Source organism: Lynx rufus, unplaced genomic scaffold, assembly GCF_022079265.1.
Source record: "Lynx rufus isolate CCGP_SWC_20201006 ecotype Redwood Valley unplaced genomic scaffold, mLynRuf1.p SCAF_4, whole genome shotgun sequence".
NCBI classification, from domain to species: Eukaryota; Metazoa; Chordata; class Mammalia; order Carnivora; family Felidae; genus Lynx; species Lynx rufus.
The window spans coordinates 16,755,384-16,782,706 of NW_025814856.1; the positions used below are offsets into that span (position 1 = coordinate 16,755,384).

At 38.6% G+C, this 27,323-nt stretch overlaps 1 protein-coding gene across 10 annotated transcripts in view; it reads right to left on the minus strand.

Moving 5' to 3' along the window:
- Nucleotides 1-27,323, minus strand: part of MAP4 (microtubule associated protein 4) — a 195,467-nt gene that overhangs the window by 60,980 nt on the left and 107,164 nt on the right. For all 10 annotated transcript variants that reach the window (XM_047095989.1, XM_047095990.1, XM_047095988.1 and 7 more), the window contains one exon: nt 5,542-5,664. In XM_047095989.1, the coding sequence (XP_046951945.1) occupies nt 5,542-5,664 (123 nt within the window). The remainder of the gene's footprint in view (nt 1-5,541; nt 5,665-27,323) is intronic.

Sequence of the window (27,323 nt, forward strand, 5' to 3'; positions counted from 1 at the left end):
GGCCCTAAGAATCTGCATTTCTCACTAGTTCCTTGGTAGATTCGTAAGGTGCTTCATTTGTCAGAGGCAGCTGCATAAAAACCTAGGCCTTGGGAGAATGTTCATTCCTGTGGCTCTGAGGCAGCTGGACCACCCTGTTCTAGTAAGGGATGTCAGAAGCAGGGGAGACCATGTCACTGGGAAGTATGAACAAGCAGAAAGCAAACTGAGAAGCTGCTGGAGACAGAGGAGGCCCTAGTGCTGCTTCTCCAGAAGAGTGGGGGAGCTGGGAGAGGAGAGAGATTCTAACCATTCACTCTCCCCAGGATCACTTCGTTTGAAATGCTGCCGCTTGCTCTGCTCCTCAGGCTTCCACTGAAGGAAAACAGGAAGCTTAAACCATCAATGAGAGTAACTGCTGTATGGTTTGCACATTAGGATGGGAAACTGCTAACTTGCATGTAAAAATGAGTGGTTTCTACAAAGTTCTGTCATTTTCTTACTACTTTTTTAGTGGGTGCCTCTAATATGGCAGACTCTGTGAGCTCTAAAAACCCAGAGATGTGTAAGATCAGGGTTGAGAACATTTAGCAGAGGGATGTTTTAGTTCAAGTCAAGGATGATCTTCCCTTGATAAATATTTAAGCTGAGAACTAAAGAACTAATTAAGTGGTTAGAGAAAGGAAGACCTTTTCTCTATCTGCATTCCTTCCCTTAGTGATCTCATCTAATCTCACAGTTTAAAATTCTGTGTATAAATTAATGACACTCAAATTTGTACCTCGAGCCATCTAGATATCACCCCTTATTTCTTGACTTTCATATCAAATTGCCAACTCTTAATGTATAAAATAAAGCTAAAATGTAGTATGTTTCCCAAACTACCCCTCGTGAAATCTTCCCATCTCTAGTGGCATTCTATCTTTTTGGTCAAAAACACTGGAGTCATCCTTGACTTCTCTCTTTCATACAAATTTGATTCATAAGAAAATTCAACTGATCTGACCTTCAAAATGTCTCCCAGAACCTGTTTTTTTTCCCTACCTTCAATGATTAGGGTGTCTCACAGGTTGTAGTCAAAGTATTGGCCAAGACTGTGATCATCAGAAGACTTGACTGGGGCTGGAGAACCTACCTATACAATGATTTACTTACATGGATATTGACTAGAAGCCTCTGTTCCTCCCCTATGTGGGCCTCTCCATAGCATCTGGCTATCCCCAGGATGAGTAAACCCAGAATGACCAAGATGGAAGCCACAGTGTCCTTTATAACCTAATCTTAGAAATGATATACCATTATTTCTGTCATCTATTCTACTGGTCACACAGACCAACCCTGCTACAATGGGAAGTTACTACTTAAAGTTGTGAATACCAGGAGGTGGGGTTCATTGGAACCATCTTGGGGGTGGACTACCACACTTGACTTTCAAGACATTATATTTTTCTGGCTTTTCCCCAACATCAAAACCAGCAATTCCTTTGAAGTTACCCTTGCTGGTTCCTCTCCTTCCTGACTTGAATTAGTAATTAAAAACTACTCACAAGAAAATTCCTAAGTTGGCTTCGCTATTGAATTCTACCAAACATTTAATGAAAAATTAAAACCAATTCTTCATAAACTCTTCCAAAACTAAAACTCAAGAGGGGAGAACACTTCCTCATTCTATGGTTGGTATCACCATAGAATGGTATAACTCTGATATTACTCTGATACCAAAACTAGACAAAGACATCAGAAGGAAACTACAGATCAGTATCTCTTCTAAACATGGATTCCAAAATGTTCAATACGTTTATGAATGTGCCAGCAAATAACATGAGTTATACACCATGACCAAATGAGATTAATCCCAGGAATGCAAGATTAGTTTAACACCCCAAAATCAATTAATGTAATACATACATATCAGTAGAATAAAAAATGAAATCACATGGGAGCACCTGGATGGCTCAGTCAGGTTAAACGTCTGACTCTTGGTTTCAGCTCAGGTCATGATCTCAGTTTGTGGGATTGAGACCCACGTTGGGCAATGCGCTGACAATGCAGAGCCTGCCTGAGATTCTCTCTCTCCCTCTCTCTCTGCCCCTCCCCTGCTTACTCCCACTCTCTCTCTCAAAAAAAATAAATAGATAAATAAATAAACTTAAAGTAATAATAAAACCACACAATCATTTCAATAGGTGTAGAAAAATCACTTGACAAAACCCAACACCCTTTCATGATAAATCAAACACTTGACAAATTAGGAATAGAAGGCATTTTCCTTAATCTAATAAATGGCATCTATAAAACACCCACCACTGACACCATACTTAAAAAATGGCAAAAGACTAGATGCTTTCCCTCTAAGGCTAGTAACAAAATAAGGATGTCTGCTCTCACTACTTCTAGTTATCATTGTATTAAAGACTCTGGCCAGGAAAATTAAGCCAAAAAAGAAATAAAAGCCATCCAGATTGGAAACGAGGAACTAAAACTGTATTTGTAAATGACATGATCTTACATATGGAAAATCCTAAGGAATCCACTAAAAAACTATTAGAACTAATGAGTTCAGCAAGGCTGGAAGATACAAGATCAATATACAAAAATCACTCGTGTATCTACATCCTTCCAATGAACAATCTGAAAATGAAATTAAGAAAACAATTCCATTCACAGCATTAAGAAGAATAAAATACTAGGAATAAATTTTACAAAAGGGAGTATAAAATTTATGCTCTAAAAACTACAAAATATTGGTGAAGGAATAAGATATAAATAAACGGAAAAACATTCTATGTTTATGGATTTGAAGATAATATTGTTAAGATGGCAAAACTCCTCAATTTGATCTATAGATTTAATGCAATTCCTAACAGAATCCCAGCTGATTTCTTTATAGAAATTGACAAGCTGATTCTAAAATTCATATGAAATGCAAAGGACCCAGAACAACCAAAATAATCATCAGAAAAAACAAAGTAGGAAAATCTACACTTCCCAACTGCAAAACTTACCACAAAGCAACAGTAATCATGACAGTATAGTGCTGGCTTAAGGACACACATATAGATCAATAGAACAGAACTAAGAGTTGATAAACAAAACTATGTATCTATGGTTAACAGATTTCAACAAGGATACCAAGACCATTCAATGGGGAAAGAATAGTCTTTCCAAAGACTGGAGACGGGACAACTGGATATCCACATGAAAAATAATGAATTTGGACCTCTACCTCTCACCATATAGAAAAACCAATTTACAGTGGACCGAAGACCTTAATGCAAGAGCTAAAATTATAAAAATTTTAGAGAAAAACATAAGGGTAAATGTTCATGACCTCAGTTTGGCAATGGGCTCTTAGGTATGACATCAAAGTATGAGCAACAAAGGAAAAACAAGATAAACTGGTCTTCAAAATCAAAAACTTTTATGCATCAAAGGACACTATCAAGAAAATTAGAAGACAACCCACAAAATGGGAGAAAGCATTTGCAAATCATAAATCTGATAAGGGTCTAGTTTATAAAGAACTCGTACAGGACACAACAAAAAGACAAACCAATTAAAAATGGGACAGAGGATTTCTCTGAGGAAGATATATAAATAGCCAACAAACACACGAAAAGTGAAAAAGATAATCAACACCATTAGCCAATACAAAAATGCAAACAAAAATCATAACAAGATACCATTTCATACCAACTAGGTTAGCTCTAATTTTTGAAAAAGAAAAACAAGCATTTTTAAGGATGTGGAGGAATTACAAACCTAATCCACTACTGGTGGGAATATAAAATGGTACAGGTGCTTTGGAAAACAGTTGGGCAATTCCTCAAATTAAACACTGAGTTATCATATGATCAGCAATTCCAGTCTAGGTATTTCTCTCAAGAGAAATTTAAGTGTATGTCTACTACACAAAACCCTTTTTAAAACAGCATTACTGACAACAGTAAAGAAAAAAAAAGGAAACTGCCTATATGTTTATCAACTGATGAACAGATAAACAAAATGTAGTATATCCATACAATGCAGTATTATGAGGTCCTCTGAAAGAATGGAGTACTGATCCATGCCACAAACCACGAGTCCTTGAACACTTGCTAAGTGAGAAAGCTAGTCACAAAAGACCATATATTATTCCATTTCCATAAAATGTCCAGAATAGATAAATTTAGAGAGACAGAAAGAGATTAGTGGTTGCTTAGGGCCAGGGTGGATAAGGAGATAGGGAGTGATATTTAAAGAACACAGGGTTTATTTTTGAGGTAATACTAAAAATCCACTGAACTATACATTTTAAATGGGTGAATTGTATGGTATGTGAATTATATCTCAATAAAAAAAGCTGTTTTGAAAAATTATATATCTAGCCTAGCCAATAATTGGAAAATGGATAGAACATCAAGTACTAGATTATTTGGAACCAGTTATAAGCTCCTTATTAATTGGATGGCAAAAAAGAAGCCATATATAAGTGCAAACAAGACAACAGCTCTCAACCTGGCGTGGCGGCAATGATGCTATCACTTTGAGGTCCTTCTGCAATCCATTCCTGCCACCATTTCCAGCTCTAGCCAACTACACATATGCTTTCTGTCTCTATAGATTAGTTTGATTTTATAGAAATGAAGTATGAGGGGCGCCTGGGTGGCGCAGTCGGTTAAGCGTCCGACTTCAGCCAGGTCACGATCTCGCGGTCCGTGAGTTCGAGCCCCGCGTCGGGCTCTGGGCTGATGGCTCAGAGCCTGGAGCCTGTTTCCGATTCTGTGTCTCCCTCTCTCTCTGCCCCTCCCCCGTTCATGCTCTGTCTCTCTCTGTCCCAAAAATAAAAAATAAACGTTGAAAAAAAAAAAAATCTTAAAAAAAAAAAAAAAAAAAAAAGAAATGAAGTATGAAGGGCGTCTGGGTGGCTCAGTTTGTTAAGCGTCCGACTCCTAATTTCGGCTCAGGTCATAACCTCATGGTTTGTGAGTTCTAGCTCCGCATTGGAGCCTGCTTGAGATTCTCTCTCTCTCCCTCTCTCTCTCTCTGTCCCTCCCCTGTTCACGTGCTCTCTCCCCTCCTCTCTCAAAATAAATAAATAAATTTTTTTTAAAAAGGTGAAGAAAAAAAAAGAAATGGGGTATGAGTCCTAGTTTTCCCTTCTGTCAAATGAGGATCATATGTACTTGGCAGAGTTAGGTAAGAAACACAGAAAATATGTATAGAAAGGCTCTAGCACTGTGCCAGGCACAACACAGATATTCAACAAATGGTGCTATTATTACTGTAGTAATTCCTTTTGGAAGAATTAGGTTCTAAGGTACTACTGACCATTAGTCTTCAATGAGTATGAATTTCAGTTAAGTTACTCAGAACAGGCTTTAAATCTAGAGGGGTGTGTGCCTCAGATGAAGGGATCAAGAGGAGAAAGGGTCAACTAAATTTTCAGGGTAAATGAGTACACTTTGATTGTACCTGACAAGCTATACTTAGGCTAAAGGGTTCTATGTGAGCAGTGGCTGTAAATTATTCATGTTTATGTCACCACTCACACTGAGCAGCCACAGGCAAGACTGCACTTACCAGTCTGGGTAGGATTCACCAACTGTTCAGGTTCGAAGCAGAAGTTTGTATTTTCTGGCCAGTTCTGGATGTTCTGATATCCTTGGAAGGTCATTTTCTCGTCAAGGAATGGAGTTGGAGACCCTTCAAACAGAAACACAAAACAAAAGTTATAAAATACTACTGTCTTCCCTTCCACTAGAATTGAGTTTCTACAAGCATTAGAGCTAGTACCATAGGACAAAATCATACCTAGCTAGTGCATTTGAAGACCATTTTTTCTCCCTTTATTAAGACAGAAAAACAATCAAGATGCTGGAAGCACAGGTTGTTATATAAGGTTAAAAACATCATAGGATGACTTCTGGTTATGATACATGAAAAGGTTAGTGATTTTCATCCACAAAGGAACAAGTATAAAATTGGGACAAAACTGGGAGGCTTGGGTGGCTCAATCGGTTAAGCATCCAACTCTTGATTTCGGCTCAGGTCATGATCCCACAGTTTGTGGGTTTGACCCCTGCATCAGGCTTTGTGCTGACAATGGAGAGCCTGCTTGGGATTCTCCCTCTCCCTTTTTCTCTCTGCCCCTCCTCCACTCCTCCACTCACGCGTGCGCGCTCTCTCTCTCTCTCTCTCTCTCTCAAAATAAATAAACTTTAAAAACCAACTGGGACAAGACTGTCAACAGCAATCATTTCAAGTCACCAAAATTAAAAAAAAAAAAGTCAGATCTAAATAAATGCGGAGACATACTACGTTCATCAATGCAAAACTCAATATTGTTAAGATGGTAATTCTCAAACTGACCACTATATTCAAGGCAATTAAAAGTGTCAGCAAAATTTTTTGAAGATGTCAGAATGGAAATGCATAAAAACACAAAACAGCCAAAACAATTTTGAAGAAAAGCACATTGGAGGACTTACATTACTTGATTTCAAAAGTTACTTTTACAAATGTACAATAACCAAGTCAGTGTTGTACGGACCACACATTAGATAAATGGAGCAGAACGGAGTTCAGAAAGAAACCTAAGTTGTGGATGACTGGTTTTTAACAGAGGTGCCAAGGGAATTCAATGCGGAAAGGATAATTTTTTTCAACCAGTGATACAGAAACAGTTGGTCACTTACCTCACACCACATGCAAAATCTAACTCCAAATAGATTAAAGACCTAAATATAAACATGTAAAACTAAAAACTTGTAGAAGAAAACTAGGAGAAAAATCTCTGTGACCCTGGATTAGACAAAGACTTCTTAGACATGTCATCAAAGGTAGGATCCAAAAAAGAAAAAAATACTGATGAACTGTACATCATGGTAATGTAAAACTTTTGCTTTTCAAAGATACCATTAAGAATATGAAAAGAGAAGACCCCAACTGAGAGAAAATATTTGCAAATGGATGAATCTGATAAAGGACCTGTATTCAGAAGAGATCAAAATCTGTTACAACATAATCTACATTAGCTAAGTTTTAATAAGAGAGAAACAGTTCACTTATCACATTAAAAACTTAATATATTTATAAGTAACTTAAATATTGGTACATACTGTGGATTCAAAACTGTGTTTAAGCATTTAATATGGAGGAAAAGCGACTTCACTCTTAGTTTTGTTTATACTTGCTGTGAACAATGTGTAAACTTTTCTTTAATTTCCCTTATACTTTGTTTGCTCTGATCATATTTATTAAGATGTTATTCTTTGTCTGTTAAGTCTAATGATAAAAAATTAAGACTTGGAAAAAATCTCTTCCAACACAGTTATAACACAAGCAACTCAATTTTAAATGGGGAAAAGATTTCAACAGACATTTTCATCAAGAAAAATACACAAATGGGTAATTTGCACACGAGAAAAAGCTCATCATCATTAGTCAATAAGGAAATGCAAACTGCCATCACTATGAGATGCCACTACACTACAGAACTGCTAAACCAAAAGACTGATGATACCAGGAGTTTGTGAGGATATAGAGAAAAAGGAAGCTTCTTTCATTCCTGGAGGGAATGTTAAATTCTTTAAGTAAATACTAAATAAATACTTTAGAAAATAGTCTGGGGCACCTGGGTGGTTCAGTCATTTAGGCGTCCAACTTCGGCTCAGGTCATGACATGATCTAGCTGTTTGTGAGTTTGAGTCCTGCCTCGGGCTCTGTGCTGACAGCTCAGAGCCTGGAGCTTGTTTCAGATTCTGTGTCTCCTCTCTCTCTGCCCCTTCCCTGCTCACATTCTGTCTCTCAGAAATGAATAAACATTAAAAAAAAAAAAAAAACTTTTTTAAAGAAAATAGTCTGATGGCTTCCTTTTCTTATTAACAGCTTAACCGAGATAATAAATTTACCCTAAATTGTTTTTTAAGCTTTATTTATTTATTTTGAGAGAAAGAGAGCATAAGTAGGGGAGGAACAGAGAGAAGGACAAGAGAGAATTCCAAGCAGGCTCCACACTATCCACGCAGAGGCAGACGCATGGCTTGAACTCACAAACCGTGAGATCATGACCTGAGCAGAAATTGAGTAGGATGCTTAACTGACTAAGCCACCCAGGAGCCCCTAAATTTACCCTTTTAAAGTGTAGAATCCAGTGGGTTTTACCATATTCACTGAGTTACATAACTACCACCACTATCTAACTTAACATTTTTATTAACTCCAAAATCCTATACCCATTCCCCTTTCCCACTTTCCCCCAGCCCCTAGCAATCATGAATCTACTTTCTGTTTCTGTGAATTTTCCTATTCTAGATATATCACATAAATGTAATCATACAACATGCAGCCTTTTGTGACTGGCTTATTCCACTAAGCACACTGTTTCCAAGGTTCATCCTCGTTGTGGCGTGTGTCAGAACTTTACAGCTTTGTACGGCCAAATAATACTCCATTGTATGAATATACCATAGTTTATCAATTCATCTGTTGACATTTGATTGTTTCCATTTTTTGGCTATTGTAAACAACGTTGCTATATACATTTAGGTACAGGTTTTTGCATATGTTTCCAATTCTACAGAATTTCTGGGTCATACAGCAACTCTTACGCTTAACATTTTGCAAATCTCTCTCAAAAATAAACATAAAAAAAAGAAATGTCTATTCAAACCATTTACCCATTTTTTAATTGAGCTATTTGGGTTTTTTAAATTATTACTGAGATGCAAGATTCACTTTCTTTTTTAAATTCAAGCATAGTTAACATACGTTTTATTAGCTTCAGGTGTACAATACAATGATTCAACAATTCTATACATTACTCAGTGCTCATCACAGTAAATGTACTTTAAAAAAAATTTTTTTTTTAATTTACATCCAAATCAGTTAGCATATATTGCAACAATGATTTCAGGAGTAGACTCAGTGCCCTTTACCCATTTAGCCCATCCTCCCCTCCCACAAACCCTCCAGTAACCCTCTGTTTGTTCTCCATATTTATGAGTCTCTTCTGTTTTGTCCCCCTCCCTGTTTTTATATTATTTTTGTTTCCCTTCCCTTATGTTCATCTGTTTTGTCTCTTAAAGTCCTCATATGAGTGAAGTCATATGATTTTTGTCTTTCTCTGACTAATTTCACTCAGCATAATACCCTCCAGTTCCATCCACATAGTTGCAAATGGCAAGATTTCATTCTTTTTGATTGCCAAGTAATACTCCATTGTATATATATACCACATCTTCTTTATCCATTCATCCATCAATGGACATTTGGGCTCTTTCCATACTTTGGCGATTGTTGATTGTGCTGCTATATAAACCTGGGGGTGCAGGTGTCCCTTCGAAACAGCACACCTGTATCCTGTGAATAAATGCCTAGTAGTGCAATTGCTGGGTCATAGGGTAGTTCTACTTTTAGTTTTTTGAGGAACACAGTAAATGTACTTTTAATTGCCTTCACCTATTTCACCCATCTCCTCACCCACCTTTCCTCTGGCAACCACCAGTCTGTTCTCTGTATTTAAGAGTGTGCTTTTTGCTTTTTTACTTTGTTCTTTTGTTTCCTAAATTCCACATATGAGTGAAATCATATTGTATTTGTCTTTCTCTGATTTATTGCATTTAGCATTCCACCCTTGAGATCCATCCAAGATTTATTTTCTTGAGGATATCCTTAGCACAAAAAAATTTTAATTTAGATAAAATCCAATTTTTCTTTTTGAAGATTTCATTTGTAAGTAATCTCTACACCCAACATAGGACTTGAATTTACAACACCAAGATCAAGAGTCACGTGCCACTCCGACTGAACCAGCCAAGTGCCTGGACAAAGTCCAATTTATCTGGTTTTCTTTTGTCACTTGTGCTTTGGAGCCCTAAGAAACCACTGACTAATCCAAGGTCATAAAGATCTATGCCTAGGTTTTCTTGTAGGAGATTTATAGTTTTACCTCTTATATTTAGGTCTATGATCCACTTTGAGTTTGTTTTTTTTTTTTTTTTTTTTATGTGGTAATAGAGGTAGGGGTGCCAACTTCATTCTTTTGCACATAGATATTCAGTTGTCCTGGCCCCGTTTGCTGAAAAGACTATAGCAGTCCCCCCTTATTGGTGGAGGATATGTTCCAAGACACCCCAATGGACTCCCGAAACTGCAAACAGTACTGACCCCTACATATACTACTATTTTTCCTATTCATACATACCCTATGACAAAGTGTAATGTATAAATCAGGCACACCAAGAGGTTAACAATAACTAATAATGAAATAGAATAATTATAGCAATATACTATAAACAAAAGTTATAGGAATGTGGTCTCTCTATCAAAATATTTTGGTGTACTATGTTCACCCTTCCTGTGATGATATAAGATGACAAAATGCCTGTGATGAAATGAAATAAGGTGAACGACATAGACACTGTAACACAATGTTAGGCTACTGCTGACCTGATCTGTCAGAAGGAGAACCATCTGCTTCCATAAAGCCGCTAGCCATAGATAACTGAAACCATGGAAAGCAAAACCACGGATGAGGGGGTACTGCTGTGTTCTTCTCCCTTGATTTATTTAGCACCCTTGTTGGAAAATGTAAGAGTTTATTTCTAGACTTTGACAGTTTCTTAAAATGTTTCTTAAAATGTTAAACACACACTTACCACATGACCCAATAATTTCAACCCTGGGTTGAAAGAGAAATGAAACCATATATCTATATAAAAACCAGTATATTAATGTTGACAGCTGCATTATTCATAATAGCTAAAAATCAGAAACCCAATGTTCATCAACTAGTGAATGGATAAACAAAATACGGTGCATACATACAGTAGAATAATATGCAGCTGGCTATATAAATGGGAATGAACTACTGATAAACACTACAATACAGATGAGCCTTAAAAGCATTGTGATCTGTGAGAAAAAGCAAGACACAAAAGACTGCATGTTTTATGATTCTGTTCACATGAGTTTTCTAGAAAAGGCACAACTATAAAGACAGGAAATAGAATAGTGGTTGCCTAGACTGTAGGTAGGAATGGGAATTGAGCATAAATGGGCCCAAGGGAATTCTGAGGGTGATAAAAATATTCTAAAAATGGATTAGGGTGACTTTAGTATATACTTCCTTGTTAGGGGTATGAACTTTGGTTGAGAGGGGCATAAAAGTCAATGAGAAAGAAGTTTTGGAAGGCTGAGTAGCCACAGTACCAAAGTTTAAAGTTTCCCTACTGTCTTCCTTCTGGAAAACAGACTAAGACCTAAGGAAGACATGGCTGCAAGGAGAAGGCTCCGCTACAAGGTACTTATAAACATTTCTATGGCTGCTAACACACCAACTGCTAACCTCAAGGCGAACAGGGGGTGGAAGTGGCACGATGCCTCTTTAATTAGTAGCCAACTCATTAGGCTGCCTCTAGGTGTAAATGTTCCCCTTCAAGGTTGCCCTTTATCTTCATGTTTCATATAATCATTTAAATCTGATTTCACCTACATGAAGTGCTTTGGGGGGAAAAGGAGAGAAGAAGAATAAAACAAACACACTTAACCTAAATTTGCATTTTCTTTTTTTTTAAGCTAATTTATTTGGGGGGGGGAAGAGGGAGAGAGAGAGAGAATGAGTAGGGGAAGAGGCAGAGAGAGAGGGAGAGAAAGAATCCCAAGCAAACTCCGCACTGTCAGGGCAGAGCCTGATGCAGGGCCGATCTCACAGACTTTGAGATCAAGACCTGAGCCAAAATCAAGAGTAGGACACTTAACCAACTGAGCCACCCAGGCATGCCTCAATTTGCATTTTCTAAAATGGTCCTTTAGGAACATCTCCTGGGAGGATCTTGGCTATCTGAAGATTTTTTTTCTATAAATGTTTTTACTCACACATAATAAATATGTGGACTTTAAGTGATTTCCCATGCCTACAAGAATGGGAGGTGGATAATATACTAGAATTTTAAATAAGATATTTAATTATCACTTTCTAACTAAAACTCTTCTTACATAAATAAAACACATAATCCCTAAGAAACTCATCTGCTGGATGGAGAGTTAACACAGTAAACGGCTAACGCTCCCGGGTTCTGTGTGTTAACCAGAGCCTTTAGCAGGAGTGGTTTCTCTCTGGTGGTTATGGGCACTGACCTGCATGCAGCTAAGAAACTTCTGCTCTAACTTATAAGAAAAGGAAACATCACTTCTTCAAAACAGATTTTTTCCAAAATTTAAGCAATGTTTGTCACAGTGCCTTTTTCACATGGGAACTGATTGTCATAATCGTCTTTCATCAGTGATGTTTACAATGGACAATATAGATATTCCACACATAGCTATTCCCAAGGTCAACTCTCACTAAATGACAAAAGTAAATGCCTCCTGTTGTGGTACAATTTGGGGCCAGGGAGAAGAAAAAATTTTAGCAATACAGTTCAGATACGGAGTCTACAAGCAGCAGGGACAAGAACACCCGGTACTGTAATGTGGTCCTGTAAATTCATGTCTAAGCATCTCCAGAGGTTTGAATGCATCACCTCCATTTCCTCCAAGCACCTCCTCCTCCTTTTGGTCTCTCCCCACCCCCCCCACCCTGTATGCTTTCTCTTTTCTGCCACCCTTTAGCTTTAAGAGAGCCAACTTTAAATGGCATTTCAACACAAGGAAGTTCTGCAGAGCTGACTATAGTCAAACTGCATTAGTTGTGGGGTTTAATTTTCTATAATTTCCTGTAATACTTAATATGTATTCATCACTATTTCAGCAGACTTATAGGCCCAATTTTATAGAGACCACATATTTGTTTTTACACAGTGCTGGAGAAGTGGAGAAAACATTCAGCAGAGCCAAATATGAGTTGAGGCCATGGGTAAGAATGGGTAAATAAGGAGCACACCAATTTGAATAGAAAAACCTTGTGGAGGACTACAGTTCTTCACAAAGGACTGCTAGAGAATAGCTAGGACATCGAAGGCCAAAAAAGTAGACCCCAAGGTTTATCTGCCTGTATCCCTCCTAAAGGGGAACCACTCTATTCCCTTCCAGATGGGCCTGGTGCAGTGGTCTATCATGGAGTTTTTGCTTCACTGACCAAAGGGGTACACTTGGGACTCATTCATTCAGGCCAAAAGTCCTCTGGAGAAATCTGATACACAGACCTGACATTTTGGATCTTGAGCCACAATGACATACTGGGCCGCCAGTGGCCCTCTTTGCCACTTTGAAAGAGCCTGCCTGAGAATGAAGCCAAAGAGAGGGCAAAGGAGAAAGGCAGAGTGTAAGTGAGTGAGTGAGTGAAGCAGAGATAGAACAAGGGGAGGACAGAAAAGCAAGAGAGGGACTTATGAGCCAAGTAGGATTCTAAAAGCCTTTAGGTGTTAAAAAAAAAAAAAAAATCTAGCTGTAGGCAGCCAACAGACACATAAATGTACAGTCCCTAGTTCTTAGAATAGGAGACAAATTGAGGAAATGTCCAAAAACTTAAGAAATCTATAATTTGTCTATAACAGTCTGAAGGTTTCTTCAAAGGACAGAAAAGAAATCTAAACCGAAAGTAGAAAGAAAGAAAACTGGACTGGAAATGAGGAGATCCAGGCTCTAACTCTGGCTGCCACTTAACTCCGGGCATGACTTCAAGACTTGTAGAGCCACAGACTACTATACTAACTTAGAATTAAAAAAAAAAAAAAGGTTGTGATACACAATTTTTAAAATGCATTTTAACTCTAAATTGTGAGACCTCTAACATCCATTCATCTTTATATGCCTCAAAAATCTAGTAAAATATAATTTACATACAAGTACTCAGAAGTTACTGGTTAAATGGAAGTACTTGGACATTTGTTAAGCCAAAAAGATTATAATAAATAAAAAAAAAAAACCCACAATGTCCTTGGGGTTCACAAGTGGCATATGGAGGAGGGAAGAAGATAAGGTGGCAAATATTTGGATAAACACTTCTTAAAATCAATAAAAATATAAATAATACATTATCTTACCTCTCACATCACAAAAGCACAAATATAACAACAGAGTTCCACTCTGGATTATTAAAAAGAAATTAACCAGAAAATGATAGGAGAAGACAGTTTTCTGATTCTCTGAAGTTGAAGCTAAGAATCAATCTGTTACTGACTCCATAGTACTATAAGCAACAGTCTCAAACCCTGGTCTTTGGCTACTTTCCAGAATAATTTTTCCTCCCTCCCCTTATTTATTATTAAATCTTTTAATAAATCTATAGCAGAGTTTAAACAACAGAAAGGGAAGGCAGGAGGGAGGAAAATAGAACAAACAAGTAAGCAAGCAAACAAAGGGATGACCCTGCTCTGATCAAAAGCTTAAATGTAGAAATTTGGGACGGCTTTTTTGTCTCTCTTGGTCTTAGTAATGACCTCTAAAGGATATTTATTCTTTATTACAATATTTATTACAATAAAAAGCATGTTATTAATATTTTTATATTCCATAGAACTTCCATCTTTGGCTTGCTTCCTGAATTAGAGAAGATGCACCCACCATCTACTGTTTCAAAGCTCATAAAGGCAATTTGTTTAGGGCTTCAACATGACAAATGCTTCTCCCAGAATAACGTAAACGTTGGATGCTAATCTAACACTCTTCCTCATCCGCTGAAATGAACCGATGGCAGGGCTATTCCCCACTACTTCAACAGGAAAGTCACACTCCAGACAGGCCAGACCCTCGCAGCCACTGCCGAAGCCCATGCTTCTCCTACCCCTCCCAGTGCCTGTGCTCATCAGATGAACCTCTGCCCACTGCTGGACTCACATCCCAGAGCCATGACTCAGGTGTCCGTTTCCACACAGCTTCTGTCATAACTTTAATGCTTAGTCTCCTCCTCTTAGCAATTTCGACCTTCATTGTTCCTAGGAAACAATTTAGTCCCTGAACACATATTTCCTTATTAGTCTAATTTTTTTTTTTTTTACTTCTTAAATACTTAAACCTTTAAGTATGTTCATCACTTAAATAATTCATTACTTAACATGTATTAATCTTGTTGCTCCAATCCATTAATATGTTTCTTTGAAAAATAAAGACTATGTTTCTATTACTTTATTTCTTCAAAAGGCCTAGCTCACTGCATGACACAGAACAGCATTTGATAAATAAGCTGTTATCAAAATTATCACAAGGTCCTTATTCTGGACAGGATTATTTAAGTTAATAAATTCATACTATATATAAAATTGCTTGGAAAGTGATTTACATTTAGTATGAGAAAGCATAAGGAACCCCAGGAGATTTTACACAAGAGCCTATGGTGTCTAAAATAAATTTTAGAAGACCAGTGATTCTGCTTACCCTTTGGTTAAAAAGAAACCCATAATTTCAGGGGGTTTTGTTGTTGTTGTTGTTGCTGTTGTTGTTTTATTGCAGTATAGGTGACATCAATGTTTACCAGTTTCAGGTGTACACATACTGATTTGACAATTCCATACATTACTCACTGCTCATTATGGTAGGTGTAGTCACTGCCTATTGTCATATGTTATTACAATTATTGTTGACTATATTCCCTCCGCTGTACTTTTCATCTCTGTGACTTATTTATTTTTTAACATTTTTATTTATTTTTGAGAGAGAGACAGAGAGTGAGTATGGGGGGAACAGAGAGAGACAGAGACACAGAACCTGAAGCAGGCTCCAGGCTCTGAGCTGTCAGCACAGAGCCTGACATGGGGCTTGAACCGGTGAACAGGGAGATCATGACGCGACCCAAAGTAGGATGCTCAACCAACTGAGTCACCCAGGAGCCCCAATATACCTGGAAATTTGTACCTCTTAATCCCATTCACCTATTTTGTCCTTCCCCCCAACCCACCTACCCTCTGGCAACCACCAGTTTGTTCTCTGTATTTAAGAGTTTGCTTGATGTTTATTTTGTTTTTTAGATTCCACATGCAAGTGGAATCATATGGTAATTTGTATTTCTGACTTACTTCACTTAGTATAATACCCTCTAGATCCAACCATGTTGTCACAACTGGCAAGTATGGTGTCTAGATGGGGGGGGGGTCTCTCGATCTGATGGGTGCCCCCAAATGCAGGGTGAGGATTAGGTGGAAGCCAACAGCATGGGAGGTGAAAGAATTCCCCTGAGGTAGAACAAAAGAGATAGAAGTTTACCGAATACACGGCAGGGGAGTGGTGGGCAGGACAGCAGAGGAACTTTTTTGTTGTTGTTGTTCTTTTTTATGGCTGAGTAGTACTGTTTTACACACACACACACACACACACACACACACACACACACACACCACATCTTCTTTATCCATTCATCTATCAGTGGATACCTGGGTTACTTACATATCTTGGCTATCATAAATAATGTTGCAATAAACATAGGGATGCATATATCTTTTCAAATGAGTGTTTTTCTTTTCTTTGGGTAAGTACCCAGTAGCGGAATAACTGGATCTATTTCTATTTTTAATCTTCTGAGGAACTTCCATACTGTTTTCCACAGTGGCTACACAAGGGTTCCTTTTCTTCCACATCCTAGCCTACACTCGTTCCCTGTCTTTTTTGTAGAGACTGCTTTTAGGCAACAGACTTGAGCAATGGAAACTTGAGCAAGGCAAAAAGACCCAAGGCGGCAACCACTAGGCTAACTGCAAACAGGCTCTTCAAGCAACCTACCTCAAAATAGCCATAGGCCCTAACTGACCAATTACGACCAGGCACAATTCCTAAGATTACCAAAAAAGGGAAAATTCCTGAGGTCTCCATACTTCCTCACTCCACCCTATAACTGTGGCCCCTCACCACCACCTCCTTGCAGTCTCTCTCCTTTGCTGTCCTGCCCACAGGACAATGTATTCATTAAACTTCTATCTCTTTTGTATCGCTTTAGGTGAATTCTTTCACCGCCCACACGGCCAGCCCCCAACCAACTGGGACACCCCACATTTGGTGGCCCCTCATCTGATCGGAACCCCCCATGTTTTTAATTCTAGCCATTCTAACTGGTATGAAGTGATACTTCACTGTGGTAAAAACAAAAACATCTCAAAAAAATTTTTTTAAGATTCTATTTTTAAGTAATCTCTACACTCAATTTGGGGCTTGAACTCACTACTGGGCTATCAAGAGTCACATGCTCTACTAAGCCAGCCAGGCACCCCTAAAACCCACAATTTTCAATCAGAGATGTGAATACATTTTCTTCAGACATTCTAGGGAAGAAACATGCATCTCTCATTTTAAGATGCAGAAGGCACTGGTTATCTTCCCCCCATAGTGATGGGGCAGCACAGCCTAAAGTGGCTCTCTGGGGAGCTATGTTGAGAAGAGCCAGCCTCCAGCCAACAGTATTATTAATGAGCAAATCTAACAGAGGCTCACTCCCACATCTTCATTCAATGCTACTGACCTAGATTTCCTTCTTAAAACTCCACAGCAAAAGCAGGCAAACTCCCTTACAGGAACCGTTAGAATAAAAAAAATTTTTTTCCAGCATAACTGCAATCTACTCAGACACTGATTTCAGTAAAAAAATGAAAGATGAAATTCTAAATAAGAATCAATTTACATAAAGCAATGGAAATAACACTAGATACCTTGGGTCTCCTATAAACGATTCAAGAATGGGAAAAAATACAGGCCAGTTTCTACTGTGAAATTAGATCATTTAATAGTAAAGGCAACTGGTTATATACTAAAAGTGCCAACTAATCAAGCAGTAATATCTATATATCAAAGCCAGAACAATTCTATCAGATAAGATCCATTCCAAGTGAAAGACCAATAGATTTTAATATAACAGAATACAAAACATTCACTGATAAGGTTTTTAAGAAACTACCACTTGTCGATTTTTTATAACTTCTTTTTTTTTTTTTTAATTTTTTTTTCAACGTTTATTTATTTTTGGGACAGAGAGAGACAGAGCATGAACGGGGGAGGGGCAGAGAGAGAGGGAGACACAGAATCGGAAACAGGCTCCAGGCTCCGAGCCATCAGCCCAGAGCCCGACCCGGGGCTCGAACTCACGCACTGCGAGATCGTGACCTGGCTGAAGTCGGACGCTTAACCGACTGCGCCACCCAGGCGCCCCTATAACTTCTTTAAAAAGTTTTTATTTATTATTTTTGAGAGAGAGAGAGAGAGAGAGACCGAGCACTAGCAGGGAGGGGCAGAGAGAGAGAGAGGGAGACACAGAATCCAAAGCAGGCTCCAGGCTCTGAGCTGTCAGAGCCTGAAGAAGAGCTCAAACTCACAAGCCATGAGATGATGATCCGAGCCGAAGTCGTACATTTAACCGACTGAGCCACCCAGGCACCCCTGTAACTTTTTTTAAAATTTATTTTGAGGTGGGGAGGAGCAGAGAAAGGGAGAGAGAGAATCCCAAGCAGGCTCCGTGCTGTTAGCACGGATCCCGACATGGGGCTCGATTCCAGGAACCATGAGATCATGACCTGAGTCGAAATCAAGAGCTGGATGCCTAACCAACTGAGCCACCCAGATGTCCCTACTTGTCAAGTTTAATGTCAAATCAAAGAATATCCAGTTACCTGAAAAGGAACTGTCAAAATACTCCTCTTAACTACATATATGAGACAGATTTTCTTCATATTCTTCAACTCAAACAACATATTGTGACACACTGAATGCAGAGGCAACTTTGAGAATCCAGTTGTCTTCTATTAAACCAGACATGGAAGACATTTAGAAAAACGTAAAACAACACAGTCCTTCCAACTAAACTCTTTTTTGAAACTATACTAATTTTTTTTTTACTTATTAAAATTCTTAAAGTTAACATGTAATGATTATTAGTTATTTTAAACTAATAAATCTTTTTAACAGTCTCTCAGTTTTAATATCTAATTTGATAAATACTGGCAGAGATAACCCATATCAACAAAAGCTCTTTGGGGTCCTTAATAATTTTGTAAACATACAACTGATAATGAGCTGCACAGAATTAAAGTATACAGTCTGGTAAATTTCAACATATGTATCCTATAACAAGAGAGTGAACATATTCATCACCCTGAAAAGTTTCCTACTTTTGTTCCTTTTCCTAAGTAGGTTCCAAGCCCAGTATGGAGCCCCAATGTGGGACTTGCACAACCCTGAGATCATGACCTGAGCCAAGATGGAGAGTTGGACGCTTACCCAACTAAGCCACCCAGGCGCCTCATAGTTTCCTACTTTTTAAGCCATGAAGCTGTCTTGGTATCAATAGGTTTGAGAACTGATGACATATTGGAGACATTCTCCCTCTACAGAATACTGCTATTTATTTGGAAAGACAAAGAAAAAAGATAAAGAAGAAGCACTGATTGGAGCAGAAAAACTCAGCTCTTTGGATTAACTCAGTTAATTCCTCTGAACCTCAATATCTCACTTATATCAATGAAAGGACTGTACTAGTATCTATCTGCTCTCTTAGCTCCCTTCAGTTCTAAAAGGCCATTAGCCCACATCCCTACACACACACTGTAGACTCATGTGTAAAGCTAACAATCGCTCTTCTAGCTCTTTCTCCCAATGCCACCTCCAAGCATGATCACTCTTCTAGCTCCTTTCTACAACTCCCCCAACTCCCCTACCTCCAAGCATCAAGAAGTCCAAAATAAAGTTCAAGCTTCATAATGCTTCTATGATACAAACTTAGCCATCTCCGAAATGAGGAAATACATAATACAACATCTTACAAAGAGCTAAACTGTACCATGAAGGTGTTTAAAATTCATGAAAAGAGAAGTAAGAAAATTAATGCTGGCAAGAGGGCTTCACAGAAAAGACAGGGGGCAATCTCTGAATATGGTTTTTTTTTAAGTGAAAAAAAATTTTTAATGTTTATGTATTTTTGAGAGAGAAAGGGGGGTAGACAGAGGGAGACAGAGGATTTGAAGCAGGTTCTGCACTGATAGCAGAGAGTCTGATATGGGGCTCAAACTAAGAACCCCAAGATCATGATCTGAGCCAAAGTCGGTCACTTAATCAACTGAGCCACCCAGGCAACCCTCTCTGAATATGGTATTTTCAATTACTGTTAACAATGTAAATAACACATTTGAGAAAGTCTTAGATTATTATTACAAAGATAAAACAAAATTGAACAGGCAAATAGCACATATATACCCATATATTATAGAATAGTAAAATAATTGTGGCAAAATGTTATTCGTTGGTGAATCTGGAAAAACATACATAAGTTCCTTATTTGTTCTATTCTCTCAACATTTTTGTATCTTTGAAATTATTTCAAAATAAAAATTTCAGTAGTTCTATTTTCTATAAATAGAAAAAAGCAACAGAAGAAAGCCAACTCCTCAGGCTTTCAGCCAACTCCAATTTTTATAATAAAATAGATTTAAATATTCATATCCAGCTATATTAGGATGTCTTTGTACTAAATAGACAATAAAAGCCCACCAACCTTCCTAATCTGAAACTAAACAATCTTTGACATACCTAAAATGGATGGGAGACTTTTTTTTAGGAGTTCATAGTACTAATAATATTTGAAAACATGAAGCATTGCAGGTCTCGAGTGGGAAGGAAATTATGACTATGTGTTAAGTTTCTTTCTGGTTCACTGTATTTTTTTTTCTTCTTTTTTTTTCTCAACGTTTATTTATTTTTGGGACAGAGAGAGACAGAGCATGAACGGGGGAGAGGCAGAGAGAGAGGGAGACACAGAATCAGAAACAGGCTCCAGGCTCTGAGCCATCAGCCCAGAGCCCGACGCGGGGCTTGAACTCACGGACCGCGAGATCGTGACCTGGCTGAAGTCGGACGCTTAACCGACTGTGCCACCCAGGCGCCCCTGGTTCACTGTAAAACAAACCAGCACACTGGTCTTAGAAATGTCCTAAGAGATCACATGATATGCTTCTTTTGCTTCAACTATAAATCCTGCCAGGTGCTTCCCACAGTGGGCACAGGTGAAGGATGCCACTGTGAGGCCAGAGTACATCCTAGGTGAGCAGTCTTTTAGCTATAAACACTACACTGTTTTTAGTTGTTCCTTTTACCTCCTGTGACACTGAATTTACTACTATACCGAATGTACACTGTTCCTAAAAAGCACGCGTCTCTATACTTCCTTTCTTAGTCTCCAAAGAGGTTGTTACATACTCTCCTCTCCAGCAGCCTCCATGCCAACATATAAGCTCTTACTTTACAGAAAAGAATATTCTTCAACTGCCCTTTCCTCTACCACAAACTTACCTACATGAGTTCCTCATTACTTTTTTCTTACCTATTTATAAGTATAATCCTCCACTTTTATTTTTTTTATTTGAAAAAAAAAAAGCTAAACCAGAGAATATGAGAAATACAGGTCATTCTCTTTTCCAAGGATACCACTTATGCAAGTATGTCCTTTCCTTCTCCCTTGCCATCCAGTCTTCCAACCCCTGTGACTGGCTTTTTTTTTATCCCTTCTCTCTTTACTTTTCCTCCTCTGACTATAAGCATAATTAAATCTCTAGCATCTTTAAAACACAAACAAAACCCAAATTGTATTAAAGAAAAAAAAAATCTCCCATAGAAGAATCTATGGATTAAAACAAATTTACATTCTAATTTCAAATAACTAGTTATTAAAAAACAAACAAGTGAGAGGCACCTGGGTGGCTCAGTTGGTTGAGCATCTGACTTCAGCTCAGGTCATGATCTCACAGTTTGTGAATTTGAGCCCCACATTGGGCTCTGTGGTGACAGCTCAGAGCCTGTGTCTCCCTCCCTCTCTGCTCCTCTTCTGCTCACGTGTGCGTCTGTCTCTCAAAAATAAATAAACATCAAAAAATTTTTTTAAAAAAATGAGACAACTGGGGAAAATACTGGTGAATGGAATACTGACTGGACATTTGATATTATGAATTGGTGTGTGTGTGAATGGTACTATAATTATGTTTTTAAAAGGAATCATTTTTTAGAGATGTCTGAGATTTGCTTCAAAACAATATCTAGAGTTGGGCGGAGGGAGTATGGGAATAGATGAAGTAAAACTGCCCAGGGAAAAATCCAATGAAGAGTCTCTGCCTCCAATCTGACCCTCTTCTTAAATAAAGAACTTGTTTATATTATTCCCTGGTTTAAAATTCTTCAGTGTTTCCCTGTAACCTACAGATTACAGGATAAATCTGTCTCACACAACATTCTGTACAAGTCAGTCTCAATTAATGTTTCAACATCATTAATCATCCAGTCCACCTTCATGCACTGCCCCCCCCCCCAGCTAACCACACTATTCCTTCTTCACACCCCTCTATCATTTTACATAAGCTATTCTATCTATCTAGAAGATTTTCCTTAGCTCCTCTCATAGTCGGACTGCCCAAGGTTTACTCATCCCTCCTTTTAGGATCCCCCCTCTAGGAAGTATCTCCATGTACCACCGTCTCTTATAAATTCAAGGCCCTCTCTCAATGGCAGCGCATGCACACTCTTAAATGCCTGAGTACAAATTTGGTTCGTTCACTCCATGGTTAGTCACATGAGAATAAGGACTGTGCCTCCTGAGTCCGTATTCCCAGCACTATATACTGTGCTTGACACCTACATGGTGCCCCGAAAATGGTTTTGTTGAATGAACAAATGACGGCAATTTGGAGGGAAAGAAATCTATCTGGAGATACAAATACTGGTACCCTGCTGGGTTTTTCTTAAAGATACAACCTACAAATTAAATTCTACTTTTTGCAATACCTTTGTTCTACTTAATTTTATTCACATTATATCTTTGCTGAATATTAAAATATTATAATCAGTGTATAATTTCCTTTTTCTAAATGTTCAGGGCCACTAAACAGTAGAAATTAACATTAAACTAAATCAGCTCATTCAAAGACTTCAATCTGCCTGGTCAGAGTAGGCCAAGACACTTGAGAGTAAAAGGAACAACTATTAATAATTAGGTCAGAACAACAATTAACAATCAACAACGACTGTCATATACCTATGACATGATATATAGCAACCCTAATTAGAGGTATATAAAAACTAGGCTCTTCAGACAAAATAGGAATTAAAATATTTGCACCCAGGGCACCTGGGTGGCTCAGTCGGTTAAGCATCCAACTTCAGCTCAGGTCATGATCTCATAGTTCGTGAGTTTGAGCCCTGTGTTGGGCTCTGGGCTGACAGCTCAGAGCCTGGAGCCTGCTTCACATTCTGTGTGTGTGTGTGTCTCTCTCTCTCTCTCTGCCCCTCCCCCACTTGTTCCCTCCCTCCCTCCCTCTCTCTCTCTCAAAAATAAATATTAAAAAAAAATAAAATGTCAGTAACTCACAATGAACTCCATCTCTATTTTCACATTGTTAAACGAGTTGGAAATATGTAAATATTTAAATTATGGCAGATATTAACAAGATTTTGGTTTAAAGCAAAACAACAACAACAACAACAATTTACAAGCAGCCACATACAAAATTCAACTGTGGTAGACATCACACATGAACATGACACCACATTTATGTCCACACCCATAATGCAATGACTTCTACTCATTCTGCCCATTTCTTCCAAACAGCTCTGGGTAACTGACATCCAGCTCTAAACTAAGGATGAAAACTACTTTACCAAGTAGGGCAAATTATTCATGGATACTTACTCTTTTCATTACAGAATATTATTTGGAACATGAAAACACAAATGAATCAAAAAAGGAAATCAAGGGGCGCCTGCCATCAAGGGTGGCTCAGTCAGTTGAACGTCCAACTTCAGCTCAGGTCATGATTTCACGGTTCATGGGTTTGAGCCCCACGTCGGGCTCTGTGCTGACAGCTCAGAGCCTGGAGCCTGCTTCAGATTCTGTGTCTCCCTCTCTCTGTGTCCCTCCCCTGCTTGTGCTCTCTCAAAAATAAATGTTAAAAAAATTTTTTAATTAAAAAAAAAAAAAAGGAAATCAATGTCCAAACATATTATTCTCTTCCTGTTTCTTGTTCCCTCAGATTCTGAATGATTTTTTCACACTCTGGTAAGTTTGTCAGCAGAGAAGGTCCTTGGGAGAGTTTGGTTTCCCATTACTTTTGCATCCATTCCTTATCCTGGCGCACAGTCAGACAGGTGGCCAGATCTTCCACCCTGAGGCAGCACAGAGAGAACCATCCACTCAGGTAGAAGTTTAGGTTTCAATCCCTGGTCCTCTCACTCAACACAACCGTAGGCACATTTCCTTCCTACTCTGCCTCACATCCTGTTACCATACAAGGGAGGCCAGACCAAATGATCTGCCAGAATCCTCCAAGATCAGATGAACCTCTACTTCCTTGGTTTACTAATGCCTCCTAAAAGGGTATCACTGCAGGAACTTGATGCCATAGCTTTCTCTTCACCCCAAAAATGCAATAAAAACACAAGCGTTGTCCTTTGTGGTCACTGGGTATAACCATGGCCCACTACTTACAAGAATGTGTTAACAGTGCATGCAAACATTTACCAAGTCTTCAGAAGAGGGGTCCACTGGTGCCCTAAAAGGTGACCAATTTTCTTTAAACTAAATGAAGTAAGGTATCCTTTTAACTCAACCATTGAGAATTTCACATTTATCCATTTCAGTTGGTTGACGAGGTCAAACTGCAGTTTTTCTTTAACTAAGTTGAATGAATCAACCATAAGATACTGATAATTTTATCTTGAGCTGGACTCACTTATTCAAATAGTCACTTAAGTACCTATACTATGTGTCCAGTTCCAGTTATTTTCTTCTCTACTTGCTCCTGTGGTGCTTTAATTGGTATGTGAGACACACAATGGTGCTCACCCCCATAAATTTCAGTGGCACTCCACACGTGGCTTTATGTGAGTTCTGCTGTCATCCCAGCTAGCTTCCTAGTGAGTTTCATCACCACCCAGGGCGGCTTCCTGGAGTTTTGCTGGTTGCCCAAAAAGTGGTATTCTTACCTGCCAGCCCCAGCCTGTGGCGTCGCAGGACCTTCTCCACACTCTAGTACACCACAGCTTTATCTTCTTCAAAGGGGTCTGAATCTCAACCTTGGGTGGACTCTCTTCCAAATTCATCCCTTTTTTGTATACGCTCTCTTGGGCACAAGAAGGAGTAACTATTCCCTATATTTGCTATTTCTAGATTCTTCAGAGCTCTTTCTACCCCTTAAATTTCTTACAATTAGTAATTAGTTGTTTATTTTAACTCTCCCTTATTCAAATTACCATGTTTCTGTTTCTTGACTGGACCCTGACATAGAATTAGTAGTACCAAAAGTCAGGCACTCCCAGAACATAAACTTACAAACATGGGATATGGCGACTGGTTTGGTCAGGCCTTTGGGTTTAAGTGCAATGCTAATGAGAACCCTGTCGATGGGAAATCGGATGCTAGTGATACATGGCATGCAGCAGTAACACAATTAATTGAGCTATCTGTGACTGACGTGCAAACTGAGGCAAGTGCCCTGGGAGCCCAAGTCACTGTTGTAGTTGAATGTTAAGGCAATAATGACTACAACTGCAGTAGAAATCGGTTCTACTGAACACACTGAGTGCTTACTGGAAGAAAATGGCAAACTCTGGTCTCTCAAGCTCTGAGAGTCACTTTGAGAACCCGAGCAGAGAGTTCACATCACAGACTCAAAGAATCCCAAGGCAAATGTTGAGAAAAATCAAACAAAAAGGTTCAATACAAAGTCTGTTGAACTCACAGTCTCACCAAGTGTCTCATGTGAAGTCAGGACACTGACTGGGAAAGAACAGAATAATGATACTTGGAATGGAGACATCTGGTTACATGCAGGTGACAGTGACCAGCCTGAAACCCCAAGTCACTCTGAGCCTTGCTTACTAGTGAAGGAGCTTGCCCTTTAGTGCTTGAGGATACTAACTAGCCTCCCTGATTCAAAACCCTGAGAAAATTTCACGTGGGGCAGATGCTCATTTTCCTCACAGCCTACACAACTACAGTCTGTTGTCCCAGGCCCATTACTATGGTGAAATCTCAGCATGCTCTAGGGTAGGGTTTGGTAAGCTACAGTCCATGGGCCAAATCTGCCCTGCTATCTGTTTCTGTACATGGCCTAAGAATGACTTTTACATTTTTAAAAAATTGAACTTTATTTTAAGACTAGTTTTAGTTTCCCAGCAAAACTGAACAGAAAATACAGATTTCCTATAAACCCTCTGCCCCTCCCACAAAGAGCCTCCCCAACTATCAACATCCCGCTCAGCATGGTACATTTGCTACAATCAAGGAACATACACTGACACATCATTATCACCCAAAGTCCATAGGGGTTTTTACATTTTTAAATGGTTTTAAAAAATTAAAAGACATGTGAAAATTATGTGAAATTCACAGTTCAGTGTCCATAAATAAAAGTTTTACTGGAACATAGCCTGCTCACTTGTTATATATATTATTATCTATGGCTGCTTTTGTGTTACAGTGGCAGAGCTGACTATCTGTGACAGAGACTGCATGGCCTGCATAGCTAAAATATTTAAATCTGGCCCTTTGCAGCAGATAAATGTTTACCAACCCAGATCTAGGGGGATAGGAGGACAGGTATACAATATGATCCCAAAGAAAACAGCTTGTGCACCAAAAAAAAAAAAAAAAAAGTAAGATGCTGGTAATAAAACCAGGGTAACATATGTAAAAATAGATTCTAAGAATGTTTGACCACAGAAAGTAGGATATAATTCTATACTGGGCCTAATACATTGATACAGTTTCACTCACTAGAGATTCCAAATTTAATGTGTTAGCTTATGCAGCTCAAAGTAGCTCTAAGCAGCTCACTCAATCAACTGAAATTTGGACTCAAAAGTGAACTCCATTTAATGAGGGAGAGATGCCAAAGCTTCCCTGGCAAGATGTAAAGGAGGGAATCCAAAGGCTTAGGGAAATAGAAGCGTTAGAACAGATTTTTCATGTGTGACCTAAGATGCACAAGAAGCCCCAGAAGGCAGTCCTTTAAGGAATTAAGAAATACATTAGTGAGGGAGCACCTGCATCCTTGAAAAGCTCTGTGGTTATTCTCCTTTGTAGTATGTACCTGTCCCCCTAGACCTGGGTTGACAAATTTTATCTGTAAAGCATCAGATGCAAGTATTTTATGCTTTGCAGGCTACACCCTTTCTGTCACAATCCTTAGGTATAACCATGGGGGTTGTCATCATGGAAGCGGGTTTCCTGATTTCATTAGGGAGTATGGGATCTTAGAATAGCAGAGGCCAAGTGGCAGGTCTTACTAGCCAGAGACAAGGTGGGTACACCTACCATAAAAGGCGGCAGGGTTGTATCAGTAATCAGAATGCCTTGGGGATCTTTAGTGGTAGTTAATTGATCACAACATTCATGGATTTATCTATATAATAGGAAAAAAAAATCCTACTTCAGGTAGTAAAAACCACTTCTGAAAAGTCCAGTTTCC